General features: G+C 39.0%; 1 protein-coding gene and 1 long non-coding RNA gene across 2 annotated transcripts; both read right to left on the minus strand.

The window, feature by feature from the left end:
* Positions 1-553: 553 nt before the first annotated feature.
* LOC133709770 (multicopper oxidase LPR2) lies at positions 554-3,852 on the minus strand. Its single transcript, XM_062135636.1, has 4 exons — positions 3,406-3,852; positions 1,280-2,737; positions 836-913; positions 554-746 (listed from the first exon to the last, which is right to left on the minus strand). The coding sequence occupies exons 1-3, from the start codon at positions 3,631-3,633 to the stop codon at positions 860-862; spliced, it is 1,740 nt and encodes a 579-aa protein (XP_061991620.1). The 5' UTR covers positions 3,634-3,852; the 3' UTR covers positions 554-746; positions 836-859.
* Positions 3,853-10,622: 6,770 nt separating this feature from the next.
* On the minus strand, positions 10,623-13,426 carry LOC133707800 (uncharacterized). The gene is made up of 3 exons (XR_009845286.1): positions 11,174-13,426; positions 10,863-11,103; positions 10,623-10,768 (listed from the first exon to the last, which is right to left on the minus strand). It is a non-coding gene; the product is annotated as an uncharacterized LOC133707800 (long non-coding RNA).
* Between the last annotated feature and the right edge of the window lie 733 nt (positions 13,427-14,159).

Consider the following 14,159-nt stretch of genomic DNA (forward strand, 5'->3'; position numbering starts at 1 on the left):
CTTAATGTATGATACTACGATATGATCCAGTGAGCTTTTCTTCTTGATGCTTCACTGGAACTGTTTGAGCTGTTCCATTCGAAAACCATATGTTGATCACTTTACTACTGGCTGCTATGAATCATATAGATGGGATGGTGACTATAATGTGGCGTGCTCAAAAGTTGAGCTCTTTTGAAGGATGAATAATTGTGCGTGAGTTTTTCTTCTTGACTGAGAAAAATGAAATTGAGAATTCCTAAACCGATTCTCAAGCTCAATATTCTTGCCACAAGGATTGATTCCCTTGGCAAAAAAAAAAACAGAGGACTATCATCCATAATTTGAAAACAGAGCCATCTGAATTATTCAAAGTACTATCACTTAATTCAATGGTATCAGTTGCGGCCAATTACTGATGTGAAAAATAAAAATAATGCCAGTGTATGATTCAAAGTTTCAAACTACGTAGTTTACTTGCGTTGATGGGAATGTTTATAGTCTCATTTACTTGTTTGAAAAGAGAAGAAATACTAATTGTACTAATAATAATACCTTGAATGAATCAGCTATGTACGAAAAACCCTTTTTAAAATATCTATTTGCAACCTATATGATTACATCTTTGCTTGCCAGAGTAGCAGAGAAACAGAGTTTTATTGCTAATATTTGGACAACCTAATCAAGCATATTGTAAATTAAAATACTTCTGTGACAAAAACACCACCTAGCTTGGAGTGGGAGTTCCTGATGGATTATTCAAAAACCTGCATAACAATGAAGAACTAGTCACAACTAAGCAAAAGAAAATAATTTAAACAGCAAACTAATCAGCAGATTAGGACTAATTAATTACCTATAATTTGACTGTGTCCAATTCTCAACGGATTATTTTCAATGGTCTCATCATCGCATTGTCTTCATGATCTAAGATCTGCACAATTAGTTCAAAAAACAATTTAATTAAATTTGAAACTGCTAATGACTTTCATCGATTGCTATAACCTAAGAATCAAATAGAAGCATATCAGTTAGAGAATCAAACAAACAAAGCCATCCAAGTTTGAGTTTAGCATCTGTAGTTGGACTGTTCTGGACACACTAACCCAGGCTACCAGACCTTGTACAGGCTTTATTCAGCTGCTTATATTATCTAGTATACCCGTGAACCCATACTCTATCATAAACACGTACCCAAAAATAATTACGATGATGAGCGACTTCTACCATATTTCGGAACATTATACAATTATCGAAAGAAAAAAAAAAAAAAAACTAATGTGTGTCGTTGTATACTTACATGGCAATGGTATACGTAACCAGGCTCGGCAGTCGGGTCGAATTCATAGGATGCATTCGAATGTATGTAAGCAAATCTGACCAGAATTTTTGTCACAGCACTAGGTCTCATCTTGAAAACGTTCTTCCACCCCTTCTCGTGAGCTGGCACCTCCGTCTTGTTGCCACGTGCATACTTGCTTATCTGGCACTTGACAGCGTCGTTTAGCTTAGTCATGCAATCTTTGAACTCCTCCACCTTCTCGAAGTCAGTCTGATCCAGTACAACAAACAACCCAAGGTGAATGTGCAGCGGGTGATTGTCCTCCGTCAGATTGATCACGTTCCAAATCTCCGTCGTCCCCGCTTTGGGGGTCTCGGTCGCCGGAGCCTCGTAGGGTTTGGCATTCAGATACAGATGCGTCGGCTCATCAATGTCGCTAGTGTACTCGTACATGGCGATGTAGCGAGTCTGCGAAGCACTGGATAAATCAGGAGCAGGGTAGTGGATAAGCTTCTCCGGAACACGCGACGTGTCAACCTCTGAGTGGCCGAGAATCCAAAACTTCATGACCTTGCTATTGGCTTCGTTGACCGGGTCGCCGGAGGGGTAAGGATACGCAGCGTCGTTGGCTAGGATAGCATTGTTAGTCTTTGACTCTGAAAAGTCAACTACCACGTCAGTGATCTCAGATGGCCCCACTAAAATGTCCCTGCTGGCAACAGGTTTTCCAAGGTATGCTGAGTCAGCTCCCACGTGGATGAATCTCAGCCCGTTGGTGAAGAAGAATTTAAAGAATCTTGCATTGCTGGCGTTGATGATTCGGAACCTGTATTTACGACGTCGTACCGTCAATTTTGGCCACGCCTTTCCGTTTACAATAATCGCGTCGCCAAAGTACTCCGGCTGCCATTGTGGGTGTATGGAGGGATTGTTTCCTGTGGGATCCATGTATATCGAACCATCGGTGCTAAATGCACGGTCGAAAACCACCAACGTACGATCAAATTCACCACGAGGAAGTCCGAGCGGACCCTCAACATCCGGATTCCGGATGATATAGGCCCCCAGCAAACCGGCCAAGAGGTTGACTCTGGTCAACCCCATGGCATGGTCATGATACCATAGGTTTCCGGGCTGTTGCTGATTAATGTAGCGATATGTTTTCTTTGACCAAGTGGGACCACGGTCTCCGAATTTCTCGGTGAACCATGCGTTTGCATTTCCGTCACTCTCGGGTTCTCCGATGGCGCCGTGTAGGTGCACCACGGTAGGAATGCCCTTCTTGGTGGAAGCTACGGCTGTCGGAATGGTGGGGTCCCAAGGGAGGATGTGTTTGGTTGAATGGATATTATTTTGCCACCTAATGAAGGTGGAAATCCCATGGAGGGCCTCGATTGTTGGACCAGGGACAGTTGCTGTGCGCTTGCTTGTACCGAAGGCGTACACCGTCGATGCCGGTAGGTCTCTGTGGAATTTCTGTAGAGGGAATTAAGAAATAGACTTTAATTATGCTAGGTATATGATTAGCAATGCCAGCTATGCACAATTGGAATTAAATGATGATGACCCATTTAAACCTTTTAAATGAACGGTCAAGAACTTAATAATATCTTAATTGTTCGGGCCCTCTTGACTCGTGAATTGTATGGTGATATAGAATTTTTCCGCACATTCTATTTTCCGACTTCCGAGGCTGTGTACTCTGAGATTCGGAGCTTTTTAGCTCAATCTCCGATAGTTCAACTAATCATAATAATATAAGCTTAATTAAGCTACATTTTTTATACCATCTAATTCTTCAAAAAGAAAAACTACATCTTAATTTTTATTATCATGGAAACCCAAAAGTAGTGGAATTTTAGTTCGAGTTGGTGTAATTTTGAACTACCCTCTGACTCTCTGAGGGGATATGAAAGTTAGATCTACTTAGAGCAGAGAGGCATGACAGCCTCTCAAGCTCAGTCTGGCCAAATTAGTGTCCTAGATGTTATCTAAAGCAACAAATTAAGTAGAAAAACTGAAACCATAGAAGAATCAAAAGAAAATAGTTCTGTACATAGGAAAAGCCAAAGGAATCAAAATATAATAATAAAATAGGTGAGATAAAATAATTAAAGAGGGGGAGTGATTCTGGTTTTGCTTACCCATTTCTTCTCGTACATGCCAATCTTGAATGACCTGGGTTTTGGAACGCCATTGACAACCTCAAAGCCTTGGATTCTGGGCATGTCAGGTAGATCATCCACAAACATCTGCAACCTGGTCAGATTTACAAGCTTTTCTTCTGCCCATGAAGAATTCATAAACACCCCAAAAACCAGAAGAGCTGAAGCCAACAGAATTATCTGCATACTAACCATCTCTGGTTGCATGCAGAGAGTGAGAGAGATGAGTGCCTCTGTTTGATAGGTGATGATTTGTGGTCTTTATAGTGGAAAACTGATTAAAAGGGCTGGATATATATATGGTATTGAAAAATATCAAAGAAATTTAGTAAATGCTTGAGGGCATTTTCTTGTAGGGTCTTGTCCGGATTCGATGTGTTCTGTCCAAATATCACCGTGTATTATTTGTCTGATGAAGAAGGCAAGAGAACCATTCAAAATTCAGCACCTTGTTTATTTTCAGTGGTTTATTGTAATCCAAAAAATATAGACAAATACGATGCTTCACTATGCATGAGATAATAAAAGAATCCATTTTTGTGAATAAAGCTAGCTAGCTAGCCAGCTAGCCTCCTTTTCGGCGGGGCTTAGGTAAAAAGTAAAAACTGAAATTGCATATAAGGACATACCCAGCTTTCACATTAGGCGTGCATGTATCACTATCTCTGTCAATATACATCATTTTGAGGATCCCATGATTTAAGCATTTCGATTAATATACCAATACCTAATTTGCATTTGATCTAAGGCGAAATGTAATGACTTTGTAACATGTTGATTGCACGTACATATTTGGGGGCGAGTGTGTTCTTTATAGCAATTTTTCCTAATTCTTATATATGTTGCACATATAACTTATGTGTATAGCTGACTAGCCACACATGCTTAGCGTAATTCAACTTCAATTGTACACATTACAACTCAATTAATATTTAATAAATTGAACAGTAGATGTGATCGAAGAATCTCCTGATCTTTATTTTTTATTTTGTAAATGGGGCTGGTGCGGCTGCCCTCAAGCCTTGATTAATGAAATTGTAGAATACAAGGAGAGGACGTAGACCCTAAACCCCATATTACAATAGGCATAAAGAGAATATCCTGAAATAATACCAGGATATCTACAAAATCTATGTATTCTAACAAGCACCAAATAACAAAGAGTGCACGAATGGCTACTCCATTTGCTTTGACATAGTGGTGACATACCGGAAAGATAACTCTATTACGAAGAAGCATCATTACAAATAGCACAGCTTTCCCCAGATGAGACCCAAACCACCCAAATCGGTTAGGTCTAACCGATCCGATCTAAGCCACATGATTTACAACGATGCCGCCTCCCGGTCATCATCCTCAGGCGATCTCCGATCCTGCAACACCTCCTCAAAACACCTACCATGCCTTCCACGCTCCTCCCTAAGGCAAAGAGACACCAGCCCCGACTTCCAGCCATTAACCCATCGCTGCCCATCGCCGTTAATTCCTCCAAGCACTCTGGACAGCAGCATAACACTCCTGCAACCTTCTCTCAAACCGGGCAAACACCACCGGACACATGATCCTTTCTAGCCCGTCCGACGATGCCGCCAAGAAGGCGTGTTGTCGGACCGGCAGCCACTCTTGCTGCACGATCAGATTCGCCGCCTAGGGTTTGAGAGAGAAGTTTCTCTCCCTCCTGTCGACAATTTACCTTCAAGAATAGTTTATTTTGGACACCAAGTAGTTTTTGTAGAATCTCCTGATCTTTCTAGCTTACCTAGTAAGGTCGTTATTATTTTATCAATGAAATTATTTTTGTTTCTCTCAAAAAAAAAATACTATCAATTTTATCTTACATTGAATATTTGTCAATTTAATGAGATTCTTGATAGATTATGTTTCTGTTTGGCCAATCGAATAGAAAATCTCAAAAACATAAGAGGAGAGAGGGTCTGAGCGCTCTCTAAAAATCTTAGGTCGGCGGCGGGTTTTCAGACTGAGAGATCGCGCTCATCCAGTGGCGGCCCTGGCATAGGCCTCACCTACGCCGCTTGGTCTACGGCCGAATGGGAATATGATGTTAACATCTAGGGTGTTCTTGAGGGGGTGTTGCTTGGAGTTGTTTACGAGCTGTATTGGCTTTAGATTCCCGGTATGAAATCTCTAGGATGTGGTGGCCATGTGGTGCAGGATTGGAGGGAGTGGGGTTGGGGCATGTTCATGGCGACGTGGTTGTTGCGGCATGGTTCGTGATGATCTAGGTCATGGCGGTTGGATTCATGGCTGCGGGGATCATGGTGGAACGGTGGTGGCAGCGAGGGTCAGCAGGAACTGCAGCGCTGGCTCTGGGTTGTTGGAGATGGAGGCTGGGTCGGGACCAAGGCAAGCCTAATGGGCTTTGAGCAGGCCTTCTTTGGAAGTTGCTCTGGACTTTATTTTGGGTTAGGGTTTCTGCCCTAGACCCATACCTATGTTATTTAGTTTATCTAATTACAATAATTTCCTTGTATTAGGAAGTTATGCATTTGTATGCATTCTATGTACCTTTAATGCATTTGGAGTAGTATCAAAGGAGGATTCTCGCTATGTCTACGTATTTAATTGTCTAATGAGTGGGTCTATAGCTATGTATCACTGTGGGTACTACCACTATCTTCTTGTCTACTGCGGAAGAGTATGTAACGACCTATTATGGCTTGTGATGCAATATATTGGCACCCGATTTGGGGTTGATTAAAAAAAAATCGAATAGAAAATCTCACAAAGAAAGAGTTTCATAAACACAACAACCATATATATATGTCAAACGAGCATTTAAATGCTCGATTAATCAAACATATGTGTGTGTTCAAAAAATGAACTAAGATTTGGGCAACAACCTCGGTTGTTCTTATGGAGAATGATGAGACTAATGTTAGGCCTCGTTTGGTTCACGGAATGGAAAAGTTGGGAAATGAAAGTTGATCATTTCCTGTATTTGGCACACCCAAGGAAATTAACAATTTTCCTGCATGAAGGGAAAATAGGGGGGAAAATAGATCCTCCCACACCCCATGAGATTCATTTTCCCTCATATATTCCCTGCATTAATTGCACACTAATGACCTACTCTAAAGATTATTTTAATGGTTGTTATTACCAAATTATCCAAGAAACTTTTGAATCTTGAATTGTTTATATTTTGATAATAAGGATATTATTGAAAATTTGATGTTACCTATTTTCCTATTAATGTACAAACCAAACATAAAAAAGGAAAGTAAAATACATTTTGCGATTACTTTTCCGGTGTTTCCAAACATTGGTAGCTAGGGAAACTAGTGGGAAATTTATTTTCCCATGTTCATGGAAAAGACCAAGGAACTAATTTCATTTCCGGTAACCAAACGAAGCCTTAGGTCCATTCTAACATTTACAATAAAAAAAATTTATATCTTTTTCTCAACCAATTACAATGAAGAAAATTCTACCCAAAACGCATACTAGTCTTGCCACTTTTTCTTGATAGAGGTTGTTATTTTACAAACTTGTCAAATACACAAAGAATTACACGTGATTTGATAGACTAGTTTGGAAAAATAAGAACATCGACGTGTTCTAAAGTCAGCATAGCTTTTCTAGCTAGATTCAAATGGTTCTTGTCCTCGTTGTAACTTTGCTAGCTGCATAGCATAATAACAGTGATTCGGAAACTGAAGGAGAGATTATGCCACATATATGTTTCACTAAAAATCAAGGAATAATGATACGGCCAAGATAGCCAAAGTCAGTCTTCCCATTAATTTGTTTACATCACTTTCAGATAATCGATCTATGGCTAAACACTACTGTCTCGAGTTCAACATCGGTCCAGACTCCAGATAAAGCTACGCAGGTTGAAAACCATCACATCGCCACAGAAGCTTCCCCACTTCGATTTGTCCCTGGACATTATAGCAAGTAGTCTTTAATTGACTTGATATTTTGCTCAACCACTTTGAAGACTTCCGCACAATCTTTCTAGGGTTTGAGGGATGTGTTTTATAGTTTGATGAAGTATTGAAATTTTAGAGCCTGAATTTATTAGATTAAACAAGTAGATGAGATACACCGTAAATTGTTTGTAATCAAATTATTTTTTACTTCAAAATTTCAATACTCTAAAGCACTATAGAACTTTCAATTGATGATAATTTATTCAGTTATGTATAATCAATAATTATAATAATCATGATTATGATGCCTCATTAAGTGGGTGGAGCACCATCACATTCGTAAAGGAACAGGAAGAAAGTGGTGAATTCACCTTTTTTGGAACTTAATTAATCAATTAAAGGTCAGAAAGCTGTGTAAAATGGACCAAATTAAGACTTTTCCGAGCAGTATGGGTATCTCCACCAGCCAGCTTTAGAATTCTTGTACTTTGGGGAGTGAGCGAGGATTGTTATGCCACTAATTATCATCATTACATTCTATTGTTTCCCTTTGTGCGGAATTCACATTACAACTTTAGAAGTTTATTTATTTTAGTGGGAAAATATATATATGGGAGCACAACTACATATATTATAAGCACCCTTTTGGATGTGGATTTCCAAGTGTGAAGCACTTGTCTGAGTCGAGGTTGTGAGTAAGCTAGTGCCACCAAGCTGGTAAGCTATTAAAAAATGAGCTTAATTACAACTTAGTTGATTATAAGAGCTTTATATGGGTCTCCACGATATTACATTACCAGATGAAATCCAAAGTTGCAGCCTTGCAGGTACTAGGCACCACTTTGAAGATATTCTATCAAGTTAGTCATCATCAACCATGGACTCTTTTGATTCTATACTAATCACTTTCGTACTAGATGAATTTCTTGTTTTGAAGATCCACTAATCAAAATTTTGGAGAGAGGTAGTAGTGTCAAATACCTCACGTTTGTCATACACACAACATTTAAAGATTTTTCATGAAAAATGTAGTATTAAATGTTTAGAGCGTCACATAAACTTATTGATCAGTAGGTTGATATCAAACTAGAAAAATAACCCGTGCGATGCTACGGGGTAAAAAGTTATAATATTTCTTGTTCATTTAATAAGAATTGTGTGGTTGACTGTGGTTTGATTAATAAAAATAACTTAGCTATGCTGAAACGAAATGAAAGATAGGCAAAATTAAATTAAGCAAAATTATTTATAAGTTAGGTTACATTGTGTCTACTCGGTTCTAGAAGCTGCATTCTATATGCAATATGTGTAAAAACCATTAACTCATCACAAAATGGTAGATGTGATTTCAGTACAAAAGATTGCCCTATAGGTGGAGGCAATCTCCCCACTTTGAGTATCCGATAACTTCACATGCTTTGCTCTTTTCATTTCATCGTTGCATTCTCTTGCTTGTAGGAAGAAAAATTATCAAGTCCCTTAATGATGGTTATATGCTTTGTATACATTTCAATTTCTCTGCAAGCTAGAGATGGTAACTGATCATAATTTATTTCCTTACATAAATGTCGAAATGGTAGTTGTAGATTACTATTGCTGTATAATTATGACAAAAGAGATTAAAGTTCTTTTGTAACTTCAACACTCTATGCTACTCCATCCTTCCAACAAATCACTACTTTAAACTATGAATTTAATGCTAACTAAACAATTAAAAAAGTAACTGACCTTCAACCCCATGTTCTGTGTTGGGAAGGAGCAATGAGCACTGAGCTAAAAAAGAAGAAAAATAAAATTAGAGAATGATAATTTAAGCATTAAAGAAGCAAAAGGGCAATGCGACTATTTTCATGGGGGAGGATTCAGTGCACCGACATAAATGGATGGTTAGATTATATTAAATACACTCTTAGGTTATTAATAAAAATATTAATTATAAATATCAAGGGTTGAGATCATCTTATAAGTGTTTGGTCATTTGCACCGTCGGTGCATAGAATAATTTCCACTATTTTCATATGAAAGAAGGGAAAAGGCTGAAAATACGCATTAACATCTCCAAGCTCTCCCATGTGATGCTCTTCTCCAGAAGGAAAAAAGGCCAAAGCTTTAGTCCACCGCCTCCCACCGCTCTTCTTTTTTTCCATTTCTATGTTGAAAACCAACTTGAATCAAACCTCAAGTTGTTTCAAAACCATATATAAGAATTGTTCAAAAGTTTCTATAATCTTACTAACAGATTGATATCCAATCAAGTATAATACTCTACCAATTCCAGAGCCTAAAAAATCAAACTGAAATTCTGAAACTTGAAAACCTACATTAATATTAAATCCTAATCTGAAACGCCTCCACGTAGTACCACACATTACACAGTTCTTCAACTCTATGCGGCTACCTTCCCTAAAGAATTTGCAATTCACCTAAACCACTATGCCTATGCTAAACTGAACACTAGAGCATTACAGGGAGGGGGTGGACTAAAGCTTTCTCATATGCCTATGCAATAGAAATTCATAAGCATGAAGGGTTATTTCCCTGAATTTGCACATTATATCAAAAATGGTGTTAGATTATACAAAAGTTCAAGTTGTCTCATGTGAATACACAAATCTGTCTTCAATCATTTACCGATCATGCAAATAGAGTCTTTGATAATTGCACAAATATTTACATAATCATTTAATTAATCTTATAACAGATGATAGCTATTTTGACATATTTAGCATGGTGTCTCCAAGTTTCAAGGCTCTGGTCTGGTATCATATAATTGAAAGGCTCGTACTAAATAGAAAATTTGGTTGATACCTTTGTGAGAAATGACTAGAACTTTGGGAATTTTGAGGGGTCCATGAGTTCTTGGAACACCATTTTTGCCATCATGAATCCAAGACATCTGGGCAACATGGATAAAGTCATAAAACAATGTAAACATTCAAGTTTGGTAGAATATCTCTTGTTATCTTCAAATCATACCTCGTATTATAAGCAATCATCTTTAGTCTTTTTTGGGAATGCAATCATCTTTAGTCTATCCATGTTACTTGAGCGCTTGTAAGTGCTCCTTCCACAATAGGTCAATATTGTTGAAAACTAAGAACCATTCAGCGTCCTTCATCAAGCCCCGTGTCTGGCTCTCGTCGATAGTCTGATGCACAGAAGAAATATATTATCAAGCCTACTTTGTAGACCAGTCATTGCAAAATACAGCAGTCACTGTCACAAACATATCACTTTAAATGGGCTGACATCTAATAGTACCAAATTATCTTAAAAACTTATCATACTAACCCTTTTGTTGCCAATATGCTTGACGACCTTGAAGATAGAGGCAGTCCTACAAATCGTCATAACTTGTTTTTTTTTTTTGGCTGAACAAATCTTCATAACTTGAACATTCGCTCCTCAACTCATCCAGTGTCAAATCATTCAATAGATAACAACATCTAAAGCCACAACAATAATTTGTCAGTGAAAAAAAAGAGCTAAAGTAAAGGAAGAGATCCACCGTATTACATATATTACAAACATCTAGGCAACCTTGATCAAACAAAAACACAACTTTCGTTCCTCAATCACTTTGTTTTAGTACTTCCTTCTTCCTTCTTCAAATCCCAGAAGCTCCAAATTTATCTACACTACATAGCTTCTCCACGCTCACAAAACTCTTCAATCAAACACATGTACATCATGTCCCAATAGAAATCACAGGGCGAAAGAGAAAGAGAGATTGCATCGGCTTCCAATCTTCATTCTTGCTAGCATAGGAAGGCATCTGACACTGAAACAAATCGTTTAAGTTATCAATATCAGACTGATGAATTGAAAAAGGTGAGCAGGAATGGATTTACCTTTCGAGGTAATCGTGGAAGAAGGAGAGCGAAGGATCGGTGAGAATGGAGGGTTTGCCATTCTCGTCAGTGAGAGGGAGAGTCGAGCCCTCCCTATCACTGCCTCCACCTTTCTTTGGATAATGCACAGGTTGCCACGACCTCCCCACCTCTCTCTAGATCAAACACGTGCTGCCACGGCAGAAGCAGGGTTGCAGACGGCCGGGTCGAGAGGACATTCCCGTAAAAGCGCACGCAGGGCAACCAATTGAAAAATCAGAGAGAATGCAGGGACACAAAAGTCAGGTCACTGTTCTAAAGCTACAGTACCAAAAACCTTCCTTTAGTATAGTTATTAATTAGAGAAAAATTCAGGTACCGTCCCCAAACTATGCTGCCAAGGCCAATTTGATACCCGAACTCTCAAAAGTATCAATGTGATACCCAAAGACCTATATTGGCATCAACGTGATACTTCCGTAAAAAAAATCCAACTGCTCCGTTTGTTTGCTGACGTGGCAAGCACGTGGGCAAAAAATAAAAGGGCAAAATGGACTTTTTACCCTCTTTTTTTATTATTATTTTTTTCTTTTCATTTCTTTTTCTTCTTCTTCTTCTTCAACCTGACTCTTCTTCTTCTCTCTCCACCTCCTCTCTCTCCTCTCCTTCTCCACCACCCAAACCATCACTAACCCCGCCGATATCCTCTCCAATTAGGCTCCGCCATCGTCCGCAAGCTCCAGTCCTTAGGTTTCACCAACCTCTTCCTCCACACCCACACCAACCTCGACCTCACACGCTAAAACGACGTCGAGTCCTTCTTCGCCGCCGAAAAGCCCCAATTCGTAATCCTCGCCGCTGCTAAAGTCGGCGGCATCCGCGCCACCAACACCACCCGGCTGACTTCATCGCCCTCAACCTCCAAATCCAGACCAACTTCATCGCCCGAAACCGAAACCGATATATTTTTTCCGGTTTGGTGTCGTCCTTTTTTTTTGCCGGAAACCGTGTTTTTCGGTTCAGTTATAGCTTGTAACCGGTTCCTTTACAGAGTAAGAAAACAGCAAAGCTATCTATATTGGGGAAGAATCTGGGGAAGAAATTGGAACTGGAAATTGGGGAAGTGATGAAGATGAACTGGAAATCCCGATTCGGGATGAACAAAGGGAGTTTTTTTTTTTTTTGGTTACAGCAAAGGGAGTTTTTTATTGTTGGGTATTTGTTTATTGTTTTTGGGTTAAAAAGCATGGGCTAGTGGGCAGTGGGGCGTGGGCTGCACACAAATATGACTTCTTCTTTTTTTGTTTTTAATGTTTAATCTAATTACTTTTATACATTCACCACTAAATATCAATTAAAAAACCCCTACTTGCGGTCTCAAAAGAACCGTGCGGACCTTTTCCTACTTTTACACAATATAATAACCAAAAGATGATTCTCATTCACTCGGCCTTCACAAAATGACGCGAAAGCAACTTCCCAATCTCCAAAAAGTTGACCCATTCCTTCCCTTCAAAGTTCAAACAACTCCGACTGCCAAAAAAAAAAAAGTTCAAACAACTCAGCTGGTTATTGCGAATGATCTCCCTCATGTTGGCTTCAGAATGCCGACGTTCCTATTCACGTTTCTCTTGGGGTTGATTGGTTCGGCGTTTGCTTCGGGCTTGGCCTTGGCCTTCGATTTTGGTGCAGCAGCGGCGACCTTGACGACAGTTCCCATTCTCCTGCCTCGACCTCGCTGCCAACCCCAACTCCCGATCCCTGCCTAACTCCGCTTCTCCTATCACCCTCCACGGCCGCCGCCTCCAACCCAACCCATCCTCTTCAATTTCTCAGCATCCAACCACCGAGCTCGAAGAAGAAGCAGACCCAGAAGAAGATTTAAAAAAAAAAAAAATGAGGTGGGTGGCTGATGACGTTGTCAGGTAATTAAGGAAATGTGGTGGCGGAGCTTGCAACGGTTTGGCTAGAGGAAAATCCCAGAAGAAGAAGAAGAAGAAGAGAAAGAAGAAAAAGAAATGAAAAGAAGAAGAAGAAGAAGAAGAAGAGAAAAAAGAAAAATAAATGAAAAGAAAAAAATGAATTAAAAAATGGTAAATTGGTCATTTTACTTTTTTTGAGACCCCACGTGCTTGCCACGTCAGCAAACAAACGGCCCCGTTAGGAATTTTTGACGGAAGTATCACATTGATGTCAAAATACGTGTTTGGGTATCACATTGATACTTTTGAGAGTTTGGGTATCAAATTGGCCTTGGCAGCATAGTTTGGGGACGGTAACTGAATTTTTCTCTTATAATTATAGAGTGACTCAAACAATTATGCATTGTTATGATTTGAAGAGAATGGATGGCTTTTGCTTTTGCACACTATAGTATGTAACCAAATAACAATGTAGATATTTGTTGAGCAATTGCTTTAACTAAAAGCACATAAATATCGAGTGGTATGTCCACTCTAAAATGGACCAAACTCAAAAGTGGATGGGGTCTCCTACCATACATAGAAAATTTAAAGCTACAATGAAGCTACTTAGGGAAAAGTTGCTTTGGTTCTTTTCTTTTATCTTCCCCCATATGATTGAGGCTTAATTTTTCTTCATAATTATTGATATCATTCAATTATTTTTTTCGTATTTTCTGACTACGGAAGAAAGAAGATGAACTTTATTGAATGGAAGAACAAAGACGCTCCATTTCTTAAAGATTTTTTCTTAGATTATGGCTTCTTTATTTCTATAATATCTTATGTTGCATTAAATGTCCCTATATAACCACCCCAATTCCGTAACTTCACCCCCGCCGCAACGTACCTCAAATAAGCTGTCACACACCTCATAAATCTCACAAATCTTTGGAAATGTGACTTATTCAGTGAAAGCTTAACAATACTATTTTATTTTAAGTAACTATAACATTTTTTTTTTTTGGCTCAAAAAGAGAGATAAGAGAGGCAAAGAAACCTCCTTACCATTTCACATGCGCCGAAGGGGTTTATCTTGGGCCTAG

Source organism: Rosa rugosa, chromosome 5 (assembly GCF_958449725.1).
Source record: "Rosa rugosa chromosome 5, drRosRugo1.1, whole genome shotgun sequence".
NCBI classification, from domain to species: Eukaryota; Viridiplantae; Streptophyta; class Magnoliopsida; order Rosales; family Rosaceae; genus Rosa; species Rosa rugosa.